The sequence below is a fragment of the Bubalus kerabau genome, chromosome 14 (assembly GCF_029407905.1).
Source record: "Bubalus kerabau isolate K-KA32 ecotype Philippines breed swamp buffalo chromosome 14, PCC_UOA_SB_1v2, whole genome shotgun sequence".
Taxonomy (NCBI): domain Eukaryota; kingdom Metazoa; phylum Chordata; class Mammalia; order Artiodactyla; family Bovidae; genus Bubalus; species Bubalus kerabau.
Window position 1 is genome coordinate 1,019,764 of NC_073637.1, and position 19,438 is coordinate 1,039,201.

The following is a 19,438-nucleotide window of genomic DNA, read 5'->3' on the forward strand; positions in this document are numbered from 1 at the left end:
ATCCAAGTGACCCGAGGGGAGAGGCAGCGAGCTCCCTCCTGATGCTCCCTCCATCAGGGATGCCGTGATGGACACGAGAGCCTCAGGAGGAAAGGTGGCTGGATGGCACCATGTTTAAGTGTCCAGGCTCTGATCAGACCAGTCTGCACCATGCTGCTGGGTGTGAGAGCCTGGGCAGGGTGCCCGGCCTCCCTAAGCCTCAGTGTCTATGTCTGCTGAACGGGGATAGCAGTAGACTGGACCTCACCTGGGGATGAGATGACAGACTCGGAAAGCACGTGCCCGGCACACAGAGTCTCCTGCACACTGCTACCCACCATCATTAAATTGGCTTCCCGCAAATCTAACATCTATGGCTCTGATTCAGTCATTTCTTATAAGAAAACACTAAGTGGAAATTCCATGGTGGTCCAGAGGTTAAGACTTGGCACTTTCACTGCCAGGACACTGGTGTGATCCCTGGTTGGGGAACTAAGATCCCATAAGCTGTGCAGCATGGCCAAAAACATAAGTAAAGAACATTTTAAAAATAATAAATAATACTATGTCTATTATAAACAAGCATGAGATGATCAGAAGGCCAACAAGTGGGAGAAAGGCACACTGTTACAATTGTCCCAACGAATGACCAATTTCCAACAGAACCATCAGCACATTTTAAGTGGTGGGTGAGTTTCATCACTTCCATTAAACCGTCAATTATTCACCAGGACATAACCACACAGTGTTCATTCACGTTAAACGATAAGGACTCTTCAATACTTCACAGAGAAACAAAGGCCTGCTAAATTACTAAATAGTTTACCTTTTGACGCTGCTTCCTTAAATCACTAGGCTGACAGATGCATGCAAAGAAATGAAGAGAAACCAGATTCATTGCGACTTTGAAGCTAAAATTTCAAGAATCCGTAGAGGCAAATACAGTAAAGCAAAAATGATGGCAAACATGTAAGTGACATGAAGATTTAGAGAAATGTGACTGGAAGCAGAACATTTTTTTTTGACCACAGAAGTTAAATAAGCTATTCAAGATTTACTAGAGGAACACTATAAATTATTACTCAGGAAGATACCATTCTATTACAACATCATGATTTATTAAAGCACAGCATTCTGTACAACAAAGGGCCTTAACAGGTGTCTATTCTCAGCCAAATCTCTCTATAAGTTAGTTTCTCTTAATCAAAAACATGTTATACTTTAAATTAGTAATTTAACTGATGAGGAAGTTACCATAATACCTAGTTTAACGTTGAACAAATCTAACCACCTCTTGGACATTAATGTAAAATCCTGACATAGAATTTGATTTAAAACTTCTCACAATAAATTCATTAAAGCAAGTTCCCTGTGAAAATACGTAAGAATGAAAGCTAGCATAATAGCAGGTGCAGTCTTTACATTTTATTAACCATAGAAGATACTTTTTTAACGAGTCTAATAGAGACATTAACTGTGCAAAAGCTGATGAGATTTACAGTCTTAAATACAAGCACCAACACAGAAAGGATATTGTGTCAGTTCAGTTCAGTTCAGTCGCTCTGTCGTGTCCGACTCTTTGTGACCCCATGAATCGCAGCACGCCAGGCCCCCCTGTCCATCACCAACTCTCGGAGTTCAACCAAACTCATGTCCATCGAGTCGGTGATGCCATCCAGCCATCTCATCCTCTGTCATCCCCTTCTCCTCCTTCCCCCAATCCCTCCCAGCATCAGAGTCTTTTCCAATGAGTCAACTCTTCACTTGAGGTGGCCAAAGTACTGGAGTTTCAGCTTTAGCATCAGTCCTTCCAATCAACACCCAGGACTGATCTCCTTTAGAATGGACTGGTTGCATCTCCCTGCAGTCCAAGGGACTCACTCTCAAGAGTCTTCTCCAACACCACAGCTCAAAAGCATCAATTCTTCGGCACTCGGCTTTCTTCACATCCCAACTTTCATATCCATACATGACCACTGGAAAAACCATAGCCTTGACTAGATGGACCTTTGTTGGCAAAGTAATGTCTCTGCTTTTTAATACCCTATCTTGATTGGTCATTAACTTTCCTTCCAAGGAGTAAGCGTCTTTTTAATTTCATGGCTGCAATCACCATCTGCCGTGATTTTGGAGCCCACAAAAATAAAGTCTGACACTGTTTCCCCATCTATTTCCCATGAAGTGATGGAACCAGATGCCATGATCTTAGTTTTCTGAATGGTGAGCTTTAAGCCAACTGTTTCACTCTCCTTTTTCACTTTCATCAAGAGGCTTTCTAGTTCCTCTTCACTTTCTGCCATAAGGGTGGTGTCATTTGCATATCTAAAAGTCCATTAATTCTACACTTAAGAGGATCATTTCTTTATGTAAGCACAATCTCATTTATGAATTACACATAATATGTAGTTTAGGATCCATCTACATTATGCTTATACCTGCGTGCTGCTGCTGCTAAGTCGCTTCAGTCGTGTCCGACTCTGTGCGACCCCATGGACTGCAGCCTACCAGGTTCCTCCGTCCATGGGATTTTCCAGGCAAGAGTACCGGAGTGGGTTGCCATTGCCTTCTCCTGTAACTGCATAGTGATACACCAATTCAAATTACTGCTATGGGGGAAAAACACCATTTAATGAGACATGAGGACAAAGCACAAACCCGACTAAGGGGACTCACGCTGTGGACCACAGCATGGCTATGACCACAGGCAGTGGGGGGACGGGGGAGGGGAGATGGATGGGTAAACAACAGCCTCCGGGGCTGGGGGGAGGGGTCTGGATTGACGACGACTAAGCAGACAACAGGATGAGACAGGAAATCAAAACCAATGATGAAAGCAGACACACTGTCAGAGAACTCCAACAGCAAGGAAAACATACAGAACTGTTCTTTTCATAAATATTCGGAAAGAAATCAAGCATGAAACCACAGAGAAATCGTCAAAGAATTTTAAATATCAACTAATTAGCCAATGATGCAAATTATAAAAACAGTGTGTCAAAAGACCACAAAATGGACTAGTTACCACTTCACAGGCCTCTAAAATGATTCACGGTTAATTTAATTATAAGCTGACTAACAATGCAGCTAACATGAAATGGGTGGTAACAGAAAAAAGAGATAATACAAGTCCAGTTACAAAGCAGAGTGTTGTACACGTGATTTCATGGGGTAAACAGCAATGCACTCACAACACCTAAGCTAAACACGCAAGAAAGCTGGAATATGTGCTTTAGGGCTGCACACTTTGTCACCAAAAGCCCTAGGTCGTCATCCCAGTTTTAGACTCGGAAAAATGAGGCAGCCCGATGTCTTCCCTGGGGCCCTGGGGCCCTGGGCTTTTAACCTGGTTTCACATGCAGAGCTGGCCGGAGTGCGTGGCCAGGTTCATCAGCAAGCAGACCAGTGTAGATTCTTGGTTTTGTTCCCACCACATGCCCTGCACCCTGTAGCCAGGCATCCCCAGTGGAAAATCTGCTGCATGGCTTTCCCATGCCATGAGAGCTGCCTATGGTTACTTTCACGAAGCTGTCTGCTCCCTGAGAACAGAAACTTCCCTGCAGCTGCTGTGCCCTGCACAAGGCCAGGCCCAACGTTACAGAGGCAGGCTCTGGCTGAGTTCATGATGACGTGCTAAGTGGTGGTCCAAATATCAAGACTAATTTGTCGCTGTGCCATTGTGGAATGATTAAAGACGAGGCAGTTTAAAAACTTTTAGACCTCTGAGCGTAGCAAATGTACCTGATTTTCTTCTGGGTATAAAGAGAAAAAACAAAAAACAAACAAAAAACAGCATGCTGGGGGAGGGATGCGGCAGGGAGGAGGCAGTCACATACCAGAGTCATGATGCCCAGCTGGTCTGCCTCCTGCGCCAGGCTCTGCTGCCTCCTTCTGGGCTTGGGCAGGGGCGGGCAGGAGCCAGCATGCGAGGAGGTGGGAAGCAGGTTGAGGGAGCTCACTGATTTAAAACGACGGAGGCTGCCTAAGCTCCCCCTGCCCTCCCTGCTCTCAGTCTCCTCGGCCCGCTGCTCCGTGTTCTCCTTCTCTTCTTCGATCAACCTAAAATAGAATAAAAGGCGTCACCTGCCTCTGTCAGCAGAGGAACCTGTCTGGACAATAAATTTGGGCTGGCATTCTGTGTCATGATTAGCAAATTCCAGAAACAGTTGCTCAATTAACATCTCAGCCAAAAGGTTCTACCTTTCCTCTTTGGAATATTCTCAAACTTAGAATAACTTAGCCTTGAGTCTTACAAACTGGCCCTGATCATTCATGCTTGATTTCACTTATTTACTCTAACATTCTGAAGGGGCCCCGGTGGCAACTCTCTTTCCTGTGAAGAGAAACCTCAAGTTGACAACCCTTGCCTCCCCTGCTCTCAGGGCAGAGATGCACGTCAGTGCCTCAAGTCTTTTCCGCTGGGAATCAGGAACTCTGTATAATCAAAACAGCAATTCACAAACAAGCTGCAGTTTCTAAACACAAGTCTCCAGACCAGATGAAGTGCTGAGTTGATCATTTTTTTTTTTAAGGTTGTATATATACAAATGCATCACTCGATGAAGTTCTCCACCAGCTTTGTGTGAGTTTCTGGATTCATGTCAATGTGCTGCATTAACCTAGAATTCACAGTTTCTGCTCTTCTCCCCTAATGTGTGGTGGATGTTTTTATATAGCAGTTTAAATACACGATTATGCGAATAAAATGATTTTCAAATTAAAATACAAGATTCTTATAGGAAGTAAACTCTCCAGCTTCACTTCTACTCATACATCTGGAAAGTTTTTCACTGTTGATAACAATTTGAAGGACAGAATTGACCATTTACATCAAGTCAACTTGTCGCATAAGGAAAAATCACTTTTACCTGACAACTTGCTGTAAAATAAAAATAATATATAACCGTTCCATATTTCCTGCGGGAACGTGGAAAGACCATCTTTCTGAGCTCATCTGTGCTCAAACACGGCCCACAAAGCTGTGTGTCTCGGCGTCAAACGGGCAGGGGGCACCACCTGCGTTTGCTGGCTGTCCCATTCACCCCCTGCCTTTCCCCCAGCCCCCACGCTCGGCCGACAGAAACGGGCACCTTGGCCTGGGCTGACGTGACGAGAAAAGTCTGAGCAGCCACTCTGTCTGGTCCTGTGCAGGGTCACCGGCCTGCGGCCACTCTGAACATGGACTCGGGACACGGGCATAGCTGTGCGGGTGTGGCATCAGGCGGCCTCGGGGCCCCCAGCCACCCAGCTGCACCCAGACCCAAGGCCCCCTGCTTACCACCAGGCGGGCCTTTGGATTCTATCCCATTTTGAAAATTGTTATAACTGCCAAGAGGGTGTCTAAAGAAAACATCTTAAATATACTGATGAGATGAGAAAAACTCAAACATATGTCCTTGGACCACTGTCTTACAACAAGCCAATCTTCATACTACATTAAGTTAAAAAGGAAAAGGCAGATCTGAGTGGGAATTTGCCAACCCCAAAACCCCAGCTTTCACCAGGTGGCTTTTCACCAGAACGTGGGGGGCTCTGAGGGACACAGGAAGGTGCATGGGCCGCAGGGGACACCGCCTCGGCACCTCACCTACCTTGGGGCTCAGAGCTGAGGGGGGACACCCCACAATGCCCCCCCCCACAGAGTTCTGACACCACACCGTGGACAGAACGCCCCGGCTGCCCGAGCTCTGTAATCAAGGGCCATCTCAAAACTGAAAATTCTTGAAGCAGACCTGAGGTCAGGTTTCTTACTATGGAACACTCAGGTGTCCCTAGGAGAAGACAGCTCCTCAGAGAAACCGAGTTTCTGGGGACCTGAGTTCGCGATCACCCACCAGATCTCTTCGTTGATGGCGTCCAGCTGCTCCTGAAGCAACACGTGTAGTCAGAGTCTTGGCATCGGCCTGCCCGCTGGGTGACAGTTGAGTGGCCAAGCTGAAGAGGGTGACCCTGTCGCCCTCACCGTCAGACATGCCCACGTCACTCTTGAACGCCTGGGCCACGTCGGCCAGCATGCTGGCTTGCTGCGTGTGCTCCCAGTCCTGCTCCTTTGGGGTCTGCACCTGGGCACGAGAGGACCAGGTCTCGTCAGCGACATTCAGGGCAGCTCAAGTCTATCAGGAACTGAACCCAATTTTACATGGAAGCCCTGACTGTGGATAAATGTGCCATGCTCATGAGATACTGCCATCTCTTAAGCGAGCAGGACTGAAGAAACGGGCAGGGCAAGAATCCAGTTCCTATATGGCCTGGTGACACTCAGGTCTCATCGTGGACGGCAGGCAATCCTATGAGGTTTTTCACACGGGTGTGCTGATGGAGTCAGAGACAGAAACCATAAATTACAAAAATACATCCATGCCTCCATCAGCCAGGCTGGAGGAAAATAGGAAAAAAGAACCCTTCAGCTCGGCAGCCGCTGGGTCCCCTTCAGTGGTCATCACTGGTCCTTGTTCACTGGAGAGTGCCATCCTCCGTTTCCCAGGCTGGTCTGAACACCCACAGACAGGATCGAGCAGGGGCAGCCAGGGGATGGGAGGGCCAGCCCCACTGTGGCTCTCCTCTCAGGGCACAGGCCCTCGGGCTGTTCTGGGGGACGGCCCCTCGCACCACAAGGGCGGCTCTGTCATCAGAGGCACACAGGGCAGTGCCCACAGTGCCCCGTGCTGGCCTCCCATTCTCACACCTCACACCCTTCTCTCTGCAAATCTCCCCCCTGCCACAATCTCAACCCAGGTCCTGTCTTCTTTTCCCAGACATGACCTCAAAGCAACCGAAGGGCAGCCTTGAGGTGCTGGCTTGTTGGCTCCCTGTCCCCTATGGCCAGTACCCTCGCCTCCTGTCTTCATCACGACCCCGCCCCAGGGCGGGGCCACCCCATCACTGGCTCCAGGATCACCTGCCATCATTCCTGCTCCACTCCAGAGAACCAGCTGCCTATGAGTTCACCCCCATCAGCCCGGTCAGCACGTCCTCTCCCTCCTCTTGCCTTCTGATCAACCAAGGGGAACCAGCAGATTCCTCATCCAGGGCTCCCTGCAGCACCCACTGCGGGTCTCTGAAAGCTCCCTGGGAGCAGCCTCTACGGTCCCCCTCCCCACCCAGTCTCCAAGTCTCTGCCAGCAGGCAGTGTGCCCCGCCCTGCAGGGCAGCTCCCTGGGGGCTCTAGGAACCCACGTTACCAAACCCCCCTCCCCTGTTGCCCTCCCCCACGCCTGCCCCAGCATGTCTCTCCCTGGGCTCCAGGCCCCGCCCTCCCTGGGGTTATTCCTCAGTCCCTTGCACCCCTTCTCAACCTTGGAATGTGGGGCACCCCACGGCTCTACCCTTGCACCCCATCTCTCTCCACCAGCACCCGCCTGGTGACTTTACCGTGCTCATACCTTTAAATGCCATCTGTATGCCCATGACCTCAGTCCACCCTGAGCTGAGTGAGTCCTCTCCCGGATGCAGGCCGGAACACTCAGCTGCTCTCCTGACACGTGCCCTGGACATCCCATGGGCTCGTCCACCTCAACAGGGCTGAGGCCCGGCTCTTAGCTCCCCGCCCCGGCAGCCCTCCTCACCTCAGGAAACAGGCTCCGGCCTCGAGCTGCTGAGGCCTGAGCCCGGGCTCCTCCCTGATGCGGCCCACTCTCTCCCTTCTCCCTGCTGGTTGACATGACCCTTTTTCTATCTCCGAGTGGCTACTTCTTTTCCTGCCTCCGGGTCTCTGGTTCAAGGTCATCCTCCTGGTGTCACCTCACTGGCCACTCTTCACACACAATCATCCCTTCCTCCTCAGACAACTCGGGCACTCTGGTCTCCTTTCCCTGCTCATTACTGTTCGACAGGCTGCAACGGGCTTAAAAAGGGGTCCACAAATTCTTCCATCCTCCTCCTTTCAAGAGGCAGAAGGGGCGACTCCTGCTCAGGCCCTGAGCGAGGCAGGACTTTGCAGCTCACTCTCGCAAACAGAAGTGAAGGTGTGTGGCTTCAAGACTGGGGAGCGAAAGGCCCCGGGCTACACCCCACAATCTTGCTCTCAGAGGGTGTTCCAAGGAAAGCCAGGCCATGAAGAGGTCCACCCAGCAGGGACCTGGGCCTGTCCCCAGCAGCCAGGTGAGTCTGAAAGCCTGCCATCCAGGCTGTCTGTGCCCTCAGGAGGCCCTGAACCAGGCCCGCCTGCTACAATGCACAGGCACTGTGGACTGTGAGCTGCTCCCTGGGAAGTCACTAAGTTTGCCGTGATCCATTACATAGCAGTGGATAAAGAACACACACAGTTTTTAATTCACTGTTGGAGTCCTACTTCTGACCATGTCTGGCCCAAACTAACTGTTCAACAATATAGAAGCTCAAAACACAGACATGTATGAACAAATACATGCCATGAATGAGGTGAAAAGATAAAGGCACTTAAACTTCCAATGAGAATTCTTCTCACTATAAGCTGATGGATATGTGTATCCATTTACTCGTAGGACGATTTCAAAACTGTGCTAATTAGTACCATGCTGAGCCTCACAGTAGGCCACAAATTATCAAAATTGGTTAAGAAAAAAAAGCATGCCTTAAAAGCAAACTCTTAGCCAGAAAAAGGAAAATGGGAAAATGTAAAGCGATCTATCAGTGCTTTGTTCCAAACCCACCTCAGGACCACAGTGTGAGGGGGCAGGTGCCTCACAAGGTGCCCACCAGGGATGGGAAGGGGGCGGCGGGGTCCTTGCCTTGGATGGCTCGTTCTGCAGCGCTGCCAGCTGGCCTTTCTGGGGGGCACCGCAGCAGCGCCCTGTTGCCCGAGGAGTCTGCCGGCCGGTCCGCCACAGGGAATCTGAGGTTTGGGGCACTGCCCAAGTAGGGTCGGCTGCCGGGAGCCGGCATATTGCATATTGAGTGCATATTGCATATTGAGTGCAGCACTTTCCACAGCATCATCTTTCAGGATCTGGAATAGCTCAACTGGAATTCTATCACTGCCGGGAGCCAGCGTGAGGAGCTCCACCCATGACAAAGGTCATGAGGAAGGAGGCTCGGCATACGCAAAGGCGGGATCGAGCCTCAGGAGTCCCCCTGGAAATTCTCGAGCATCTACCCCCCAAAACCAGAGTCTGCCTACTTTCTGCTTTGTGCCCTGGCGAGCTCCCTCCCGCTCTGCGCAAACCTTTAAAAAAAAAAAAACACAAAAACTTATCCACCACTTTCTGATTTAAGGCCATCGCCGCCACCTCCGTTTGCGCCTTTCAGGGCTCAAGAGTTCCCCACTTTGCCCCCAAAGCCTCTCAAAGTGTTGCCTAAGCCTGAGGAAGATAAAAAGTTTTTGAACAGTGGAGCTTTTAAAATAGATTGCGTGCACAATATGCAGAGCGTGCTCCTTGGAGAAAACCCCCTCAGGGGGGTCTCACCCAGGCTAAGGGGATTTAGCAACAATATTAACCCCTCACATGCCCCGATTCCAATGGGAGTGGCTGGGCCCCTGCCTGAGGGCATTGTAGGACTTGTGCTAGGGCGTAGCTGGCTTTCTTTTCAAGAAATTTTGGTGGTGTATGGTGTGGTAGATTCTGATTATATTGGAGAAATTAAAGTTTTGATCTCGCCGCCTACCAAAACTGTGCAAATTAATAAAGGTCAAAGAATAACACAGTTTTTGCTTTTACCTTATCAGACAGGAAAAAATTTGACTTCTCAAGCTAAGAGCCACAGAGCGTTTAGATCTAGTGATCTAGCCTTTTGGGTGCAGGAAATTACAGCTCCAAGGCCTTTAAAAGATCTTTTAATTAAAGAAAATAAAATGTCAGGGCTATTAGACACAGGAACAGACGTCTCTTAACATTTCTGGGAAAGACTGACCCAGCTCCTGGCCAACACATACTACTGAAAATGAGTTGGTAGGATTAGAGAAAGTGGTATGCAGGGTGGGAATGCTGTAGAGAAAAAGGTGAGAGAGAGTTTAAAACCTTGAAGAGTAGTGAGTTCCCCGTTGCTGGAAGTATTCAAGCAAAGATTAAATGGTTGCTTGTTATCTAAAAAGCTATAGACCAGATTTAGGTTACAAAACGATAACTGGAGAAACTTATAAAGATGTTGTGCAACACCTCTTTACTTGCTTCTCATATTTAGGTCTGCCAAAAGTTTTAAAAACTGATAATGCCCCTTTGAAGCTGTGGAGAGATTGTTTACTAACTTTAAATGATTTCCAAAAATTATTAGGGGACATTAATTGGATACGCCTACATTTAAAACTGACTACTGCAGATTTAAAGCCTTTGTTTGATTGCTTAAAAAGCGATCCTAATTCCAGTTCTAAGAGAAAGTTGACTAATGAGACAGAATCGGCTCTTGTTAAAGTAGATGAGACTTTAAATGATCAGTTAATTAGGATTAATATTACCAAAAGATGAGATTAAATTATTCTTGCCACAAAACATACACCTACAAGGTGCTTGTGACCAAAAGGCCCATTGGTTCCATCTACCAGTGACTCCAAGAAAAATAGTTTTATCTTATCCCAGCTCGGTGGCACAATTAATTATAAAAAGAGGAAAAAAGTGTGGAACTTTTTAGAAAAGAAGTAGCAAATATAATCATTTCACTCAATAAGGATCAACTGCAAGTCTTTTACAAAATAGTGATAATTGGCAAGTTGCCCTGATAGATTTCAGGGGTCAAATTTTGTTTCATTTGCCCTCAAGCCCCCACAGTAGTTAAAAGTTCAAAAATGTTAGATTGGCAGTTTGAGGATACCTGTGGAGCTTTCCAACCCTATGTAGTTCCTACGCTCCCCTTTACCCTATGGGGGAGGGACATGCTATCTCAAATAAGAGATATTCAGAGAAGGAGTTTTCTCAGTTTCTTAGTTATCAACAGGAGGTACAATTAACAAGACTTTATATGTTGTTATAAATACATAATATAAATATATTTGCATAATTACAGTTTGCCTAATTAGGTATGGGTATAAATAAAATATAATAAAGGTATACCTAATTCTATTTATAGATCTATACTTAATTAATTTGTATATAAATTAATATGTATGCTATATATGCATATTATATATATACTGTATAATTAAATGTATATTGCAGTAATATAATGTGTGTGTGTGGCTGATATTAATTGGTATAGATTGATGTGCTGTGATGATATATGTTCTATATACTGTATAATTATATATGTGTGACATGTATTATTGCAGTACATTGGTTTGTGTTGGTTGGTATTAGCTGTGTACGTGTTGTATTGCTGTAATATATATATTAATTAATATATTAATTATAAAGATTAATTCAAGTATATCGATTTATATATATTATATGGCAACAAGTATAAACTATATAAATACATTTTGCATTTAGGTATATCTGTATACTAAAATGAGATAAGGAGGTTATACATTTATTATTTAAATTTATACAGAGACCTAAACTAAGCATTAGACCTAAATTAACATATCTCTAAATTTATGTTGTTAAAACGTAAATTTTAAAAATTAAACTGACAACTGCTTGACAATTCCTTTGCCATAAAACCCCCATAGGTGTAATTTGGGTAACCAGACAAAAAATTGGTTTTATGGCAAAACGGCCCCCTAGAGTGGGTCCATCTTCCCGCTCAAACTAAAAAAGTAGCGGCTTCTTATCCAGGATTGATAGCTACTTTGATACTAAAGGAAAAAAGCGGAACATTAAATTACTTGTTAAAGAGCCATCAGAAATTGTAATTCCATATAATAAAGAACAACTTGATGCTCTTCTAATGTTTGATGAGGACTGGCAGATTGCCGTCGGAAATTATTGTGGTCAAATTCTGCATCATTTACCTTCGCATGTTTTGCTGAATTTTATATCCAGACATCCAGTTATTTTTCCTGTCAGATGTAAACAGTCTCCTATTCCAAATGCTCAGATAGCCTTTACTGACAGGTTAGCAAATAGTAAAGCTTCCATAGTGACTAAAAATCACCAAAAGGTTTTAGAAACACAGGAAACTTCAGCTCAAAGAGCTGAAATAACAGCAGTCATAGAGGCTTTTGCTATGTTTGCAGATGAGGAATTTAACCTTTATTCTGATTCTCAGTATATTGTCAGGTTGTTTCCACATATTGAAACTGCGGTTTTGCCTGAAAATAAAACTACCATATTTCATTTGTTAACTAAATTACAACAACAAATTTGGAAAAGAAATAAAATATTTTTCACTGGACACATTTGGGCTCATTCCGGATTGCCCGGCCCTTTAAATGCCTTTAATGATTTGGCTGACTTGTTAACCAGAAATACAGTGGCTGCTGTGATCGAGGAGGCCAGAGCCTCTCACTCACTTCATCATCAATACGCTACTGCCTTAAGGTATCAATTCCAAGTTCCCAGAGAGACTGCTCGAGAGATTGTGCGTTCTTGCTTACACTGCCCTACTGTTTCTAATAGTCTACCTATGGGAGTTAATCCTCATGGTCTCAAACCTAACGAACTCTGGCAAATGGATGTAACTCATGTTTCTTCATTTGGAAAACTGTCCTTTGTTCATGTAACTGTAGATACCTTTTCTCACGTTATTATTGCAACTGCTTGTACCGGAGAGGCAGTTAAAGATGTGATACAACATCTCTTTACTTGTTTTTCATATTTGGGCCTGCCAAAAGCTCTGAAAACTGACAGTGCTCCTGCTTACACTTCTAAGTCTTTTCAGGAATTTTGTATAAAGTTTCAAATTAAACATAATACAGGCATCCCTTATTATCCACAGGGACAAGCCATTGTGGAAAGAGCACATCAAACATTAAAAATCCAAATTCAAAAATTAAAAGAAGGGGAGTTTAAGTATAGCTCTCCCCATCAAATCTTGCAACATGCTCTTTTCATAATAAATATTCTAAATACTGATCTGGCTGGAACTACTGCAGTGCTTTGTCATTGGTGCCTGGAGCAATTAAATGCAAAACCATTAGTCAAATGGAAGGACCTCCTCTCAGGACAATGGAAGGGTCCTGACCCATTATTAACTAGCGGTCGAGGATGTGCTTGTATTTTTCCACAGGATGCAGATTCTCCAATTTACATCCGGGACAGGCTGATTCGCCATGTTGCAGTCCCCCAGACATCCAGTTCCCCCACTGCTTCGATCACAAAAGAGGAGCCCGCCAGAAGGGGAGGCAAGATAAACATCGAGATCCCGGCGAGACCGACAGGGCTGCTGCAGCGCGAACTCCAGCCAAAAAATAATTCTACTTATTCTGTTTTGGCTTGTCTACCCTCTTCTTATGTTTTTCTCTTTACCAATGATTCTGGAAAACTTAATCTACATATGACTTTCACTGGTGGACCCAATGTAGTGACTTGTGAACAATGCATGCTCTCATCTTGTTTAAACCCTCAATATAATGTTTGCTCCTTTGTAGTATTACAACGTCCACCTTATCTTATGATGTAACCACTTATTGATATGATAATTTTGATCTTGCTGTATTACAACAACTACAGGATTTAATGCGATCGTGACAGTTTGTGGGTCTACTTATTTTAGGAATATCAGCTTTAATAGCAGCTTTAGTAGCAGCAATATCATTGACTCAACAAGTGCATACTGCCCAATATGTTGATACCATGTCTAAAAATGTTTCTTTAACTCTAGCAACACAGGAAGCTATAGATAGGAAATTAGAGATGAGAGTAGACGCCTTAAAAGAGGCAATAATGCATATTGGGACTGAGTTACAGGCTTTAAAAGTGAAAATGGCTTTGTCTTGCCACGCTGATTAGCGGTGGATATGTGTGACATCTTTAAAGGTAAATGAGACAGATTATGAATGGGAGAAAATAAAAAATCATATCTCAGGTGTTTGGAACAGCTCTGACATTGGCCTGGACTTAGGGAAACTTCATAATCAAATACAGACCCTGGAACACTCTCGACTGGATTTTACCGCCGCTGGAGCAGCTAATGACTTTTTTCACACCTTCTATAACTTTATTTCTGGAAAAAAACATTCTGTCTAATCTTCTCATAATCATTTTTCCTTGTATTGTCAGGATTCTTCGGCAGAACATTCAGAAGCTTGTGACTGAGCTGCATCTGGCTGTTTTAAGAAATAAAAAAGGGGGAGATGCCGGGAGCCGGCATATTGCATATTGAGTGCATATTGCATATTGAGTGCAGCACTTTCCACAGCATCATCTTTCAGGATCTGGAATAGCTCAACTGGAATTCTATCACTGCCGGGAGCCAGCGTGAGGAGCTCCACCCATGACAAAGGTCATGAGGAAGGAGGCTCGGCATACACAAAGGCGGGATCGAGCCTCAGGAGTCCCCCTGGAAATTCTCGAGCATCTACCCCCCAAAACCAGAGTCTGCCTACTTTCTGCTTTGTGCTTTCACCTGCACCTCTGACTTTACGGGGGGCTGTCCCCCACTACCTCTCTCTGAAAAAAGAGTTGGCTTACAGCTCCAGTTAACAATTCCTGGGTGTGACAGTGTTTCAACCTACAAACTCCTTTGGAAATCCTCTAGCCTGCATGAATAGGTTTTTCCGGCCACATGTGATTGCTCAGAGCCTCCCAACTGTGAGAGGCATGAGATGTTCTAAACTGTCTAAACACAGATTCCTTTGAGCAGTTACAAGATTGATTAGAAATTGTATTTGGTGAAGGGATTTTCACTTGTTGGGCCAATGTTTGCTGCTAAGTTTCCATATCCCTTACCTGCTGTGTCCCTGGCAGTGTATTGATTAATAAAATTGGTGTAAGTAGTAGCTTTAATGTTTGTAACCTGGGACCCTTGAGTTAATTCTTTTTCTTGTTATAGCCCACCACACCTTTGCTCTGTAGGAATGCAACTTTAATGCTTTTGGAGGGTGGCTCCTGACCAATCACCTTTAGAGAAAAATAAGCCTTCTGAAGAAAGGGTCTTAAAATGTTAACAGGCCTCCGGGCCAGAAGATGATGCAAATCACCTAAGCTTTTGCATATGATAAGTTTGCAGGAAGAAAGCCTGGCTTGCTGCATGACTCTACCCCTTCCCCCATTATCCTCTATGCATAACTTAAGGTATAAAAACTACTTTGGAAAATAAAGTGCGGGCCTTGTTCACCAAAACTTGGTCTCCCCATGTCGTTTTTCCTCTCATCTTCTGGCTGAATTATTCAGCCTCTTTTCTCCACTGAATTTCCTCACTGAGCTATTCTTATTTCAGCCTCTTTTCTCCACTGAATTTCCTCACTGAGCTATCCTTATTCTATTACTCTATATCCTTAATTAAAGTTTAATTAAGCAGTTGTTTCCTGATCCTCGCTGACGCCGTCCCCGCTTCGAATTCCCTGGATCCACCGGGGCTGGACCCCGGCAGTCGGCTGAAACACACGGGAAAGAATAGCACTGTTAGAAGAAAAGAGTTCACTCTGTCAGTCGAGCCAGAGCCTGTCCATTTGGAAGATCGGCAATTTCACAGCAAAAGGGCCCCTGGGAGGGCCCTCCTGGCTCCAACAGCAACAGGCTGCCCACTGCCCCACATACACTGAGGGCTCAGCCCCACCAGCTGGAAAACTTCTGTATGTGGGGAAGGCAGCGCTGATGCGAGGGTGTGGAGCTGACTAGGACAGGATCGGCTGTCTGGGATGGGGCGTCCAGGGTCGCCCCAGAACCCACCCTCAGGTCCCAGGGCGGGGCCTGCACCTGCTCTGCTTTCTCCTTGGCACCCCACCTCCTCTTCGGCCTGCGCCTGCTCTGATCTCCAGGAGAAGGTTTCAGAGACAAGGTGACCAATTCCTCTGGGAGGTCCCACCAAATACGCCGTGCCTGCCCTGCCTGTGAGCCAGGTTTTCAGTCCCCACTCCCTTTCTCCTGAGCCAGCATAGTGCCCCCCACCCAGCCCACAGTGCCCACAAGCCCCACTCCGAGGCCCCACCTGTGCTGCTAAGTCACTGCCATGACCCCTCGAGAGCTGCCTCCTGGAGACACCCCTCCCTCGCACCAGCCGCTGTGGCCCATTGCTTCCTCTTCTCATCTCTCACTCTCACTGACACACAGGGGACTGGTGACCAGGCCCCAGGCTTCTCCATCTGAGCCCCCCAACCATGCCAGGCCTCGGGTCCTGGCACCCGGGCCCTCCTCTTTACCCAAAAACCCCCAAGAGCAGGAGGGCATGTCCACCTCCTCTTTCTCCACTGTCTACACAGTCCGCCTCACACTCACCTTGTCCACCCCGGGAGCAGGGGTTCCCCATTTCTGACAGCACCAGCCCCTCACCTTGGGGGAGCTCTACCAGCAAGTCCGGCCATGTCCCCTATCCGTTCTGCAGGGCACGGGCTCTCCTTGAACTCCACCCACTGTGGTTTCGGACTCCACCTGCCAGTTTCTGGCTCTGCCTTTGTCTCAAATGATATCCCCTTACTCTAGAAGAAAGCTGGGTTGGGGCCCTGGACTTCGAGGATCCCCTAAGCACACAAACACAGAAATATGCATATGGGCTCCAAACTGTCTCCTAAGTCAGGCTTCAAGCAGTAGTCGATTTCCTACAGATGAATGAATGTCACCAGTTAAGCACTTAATGACCTTTGCTAAAGTTTATCTCTCACTTGTGACCATTTTCCATTAAGAAGCCAAAGAAACATTTAAATACTTAATAAGAATTATCGCCCCTAGAACAACAAGTAAGAAAAAATCAGAATGCTCAGTAATCTGCTCGCCTCATTCACAAGCCAGGTGATTCCTCCCACCACAGTCAACGGCAAGTCATGTCTCAGTCTCCATTCATGTAAAAATGACTACAGGTCATTAACCTTCTGCGACTCTTCAGAAACATCAGTGTCACAGTCTGTCAGGCCCCTCAAATGAATACGCCCAAATATCAACTGATCGCCCCCACACTTCCAAACCTCTGCCTGTGGTTTTGAGTGTTCTCAATCCTGTGACTACCACTCCATGGTACCAAGTTTGACCCTAAGGAACGATGCTTGTCTCTTCCCTCTCGCTGGCCACAAAGCTACAGGCTCCTTGAGGTGCGACCATGAGCAACACCCAGTCATACTGTCCACACACCAGACAGGCCCTTGTCACACTCGACAGCGCTGAGGGGAGCTGCCCGGGGGAGCAGCCTACCTGTGGTGGAAGGGAGCCCCTCGCAGTCTCGTCTGGTCCACTTCGGCTCTCAGGGGTTCCAGGTTTAGAATCAGCTGGTCCTACGAAACAGCAAATGACACAGCCTGCACCGCTTGCTTTCCGGATGCAAAATGACTTGCACCGAAATGTGCAGAACAGGTTACGTGAGTAGGTATCAACTCCCAACATTTTAATTCTGAGAAAATGTTCTCTAGGTGTCCCTAGAAAATATAAACACTCAGAACAATATTCACCCATAAACCATAATGAGGAGGAAGTTCCATCTCAGGTGTAGAAAAGGTTTCTCTGGAGGAAACATGGCAAGCCATTAACAACGACGAAGTCTGTAGAGAGAAGCTGGACTTCAGGCGGGGGTTCGGGTCAGGGGGACACGACTCACTCTATTGCCCTCACTCCTCTCATTGCTTTAAACGGTCTCCATGGAGCTCACCTGCATTCCTGGGCATTCCTCACATTCATTCCTCTACGCCCACTTCACTTCCTCATGGGGTAAAACAAGTCAAACGGGCCAAGTTTCCGAGTCACTCGCCTCAACCTGGCAGCTCTGTGCTGTCGGCCATGGCAGTCACTCGCCTCGTGCCGCCCCTGGGCACGTCAGACAGGCTGGTGCAACACTAGATGTGGAAATCACACAGAAGATTTCAAGACTCACAGTGAAAGAAGGATGTCAAGTAGCCCGATGGGTTTTAGGAAATTTTAGATTGTGTAGGTGGCTCGTATTATCTTCCTGATGCACAGCACAGTCCACGTGAAGGGCTCATGCTTTGTCTCAGCTTTCGGGTGATCCCAGAAAGGACTACTCAGAATTCTGAACCACACATAATGGCCACACACTCTAAACCCAACTATAATGCAAACACATTCAGTGTTCAAAACCAGAAATGCTATACGTGTTACAGCAGTGGATTAGCCATAAGGAAAATGTAACTCGACTATTGCTAAGCATCTGCTCAAACTCATGTCCATTGAGTTGGTGATGCCGTCCAACCATCTCATCCTCTGTCATCCACTCTCTTCCTGCCTTCAATCTTTCCCAGCATCAGGGTCTTTTCCAATATGAAAATTCATATTAAAAAACTGGAAATAATTACCTCAAGCAATTTTTAAAGTAATAACAAAGTTGGCAAGGCTGTGTTTTATAAAATGAGCATCAATTTCAAGGTTTAAAAAGCTGTTTTAGAACCTACCGTATAAAAAAAAATGGAGAGAAGACAGAAGAATGATCTATTTGAGATGGGCTTTGTGTTAAAAATTGCTGAGACTAATTGACGGGTCATGGGTATTTATTATACTACTCCATCCACTTTTGTGCCTGTTTGAAATTTTCCATTATAATACATTTAAAAACAGTTTATTTTCTGTTAGAACAGAGTCTTCTCCAGCAACACAATTCGAAAGCATCAGTTCTTCAGGGCTCAGCCTTCTTTATGGTCCAATTCTCACACCCATCTGTGACTACTGGAAAAACCATAGCTTTGACTATATGGATCTTTGTCGGCAAAGTGATGTCTCTACTTTTCAATATGCTGTCTATGTCTTGTCATGGCTTTCCAAGGAGCAAGCATTTTTTAATCTCATGGCTGCAGTCACCGTCTGCAGTGATTTTTGAGCCCAAGGAAACAAAACCTGTCACAGCTTCCACAATAAGGCATTGGCATTCAAAGATTTTTAAAGCAAAACAAAAGTTGACTTTGAATTGGCTTAGTCATAAACAGCATCCTGATCTCAACAGCCTCTGAATAGCAGTTCTGAAAGTAAGGAAGAGCACCCCTGATTGGGAGCCATTGAGCTCTCTGCCTAAGCCGGGAGGGCGCCTCACCACAGAGCTCACTATGGGAGTCAGAACCATTGCCCCCTGGGAGTCCATCTTTGAGGCTCTGCAGTCCAGGCCCAAGAACACAGGCATAGTGGGGACAGTACTGACATGTGAAGCTGGACCCGGGATCCCCACTCCATTTCCTGAATGGTCTGTATCGCCGTGTGGCCAACCTTTCCAGGAAACCTCTCTCAGGACTCGGTGACGCGAGCCTCCACCATCACCCTTTCCTGACGCGCCTTCTGTCGCAGCGCAACTGCGCTTCTCCTGTCTAGAGGCAGCCATCCTACACACACACCGTGTCTGGACCAGTGGTTTGGCATGTGGGACTCCAGCGCCACGTCCGAGGCAAGCAGGCTCCACACCTGGGCGCCATGCCTTCAGTTTCATGGGCCCCGGGCTGGCACCCCAGGTTTGTCTGAGGGGCAGTCGTGAGGTCCACCTGTATCCCAAGCAGCTCCCCGGACTGACTGGTCAGAGCAACAAGCAGCCTCTTTGAATGTGGGGAAACCCTGGCTCCTGCCCACTGCCTATGGGCGACCACCTCTGGCCC

The 19,438-nt window shown here is 46.5% G+C and overlaps 1 protein-coding gene across 1 annotated transcript; it reads right to left on the reverse strand.

The window, feature by feature from the left end:
- Window positions 1-3,840: 3,840 nt before the first annotated feature.
- LOC129627262 (liprin-alpha-1-like) lies at window positions 3,841-17,629 on the reverse strand. Its single transcript, XM_055546867.1, has 4 exons — window positions 17,605-17,629; window positions 17,049-17,122; window positions 5,811-6,038; window positions 3,841-4,035 (listed from the first exon to the last, which is right to left on the reverse strand). The coding sequence occupies exons 1-4, from the start codon at window positions 17,627-17,629 to the stop codon at window positions 3,985-3,987; spliced, it is 378 nt and encodes a 125-aa protein (XP_055402842.1). The 3' UTR covers window positions 3,841-3,984.
- Window positions 17,630-19,438: the final 1,809 nt, after the last annotated feature.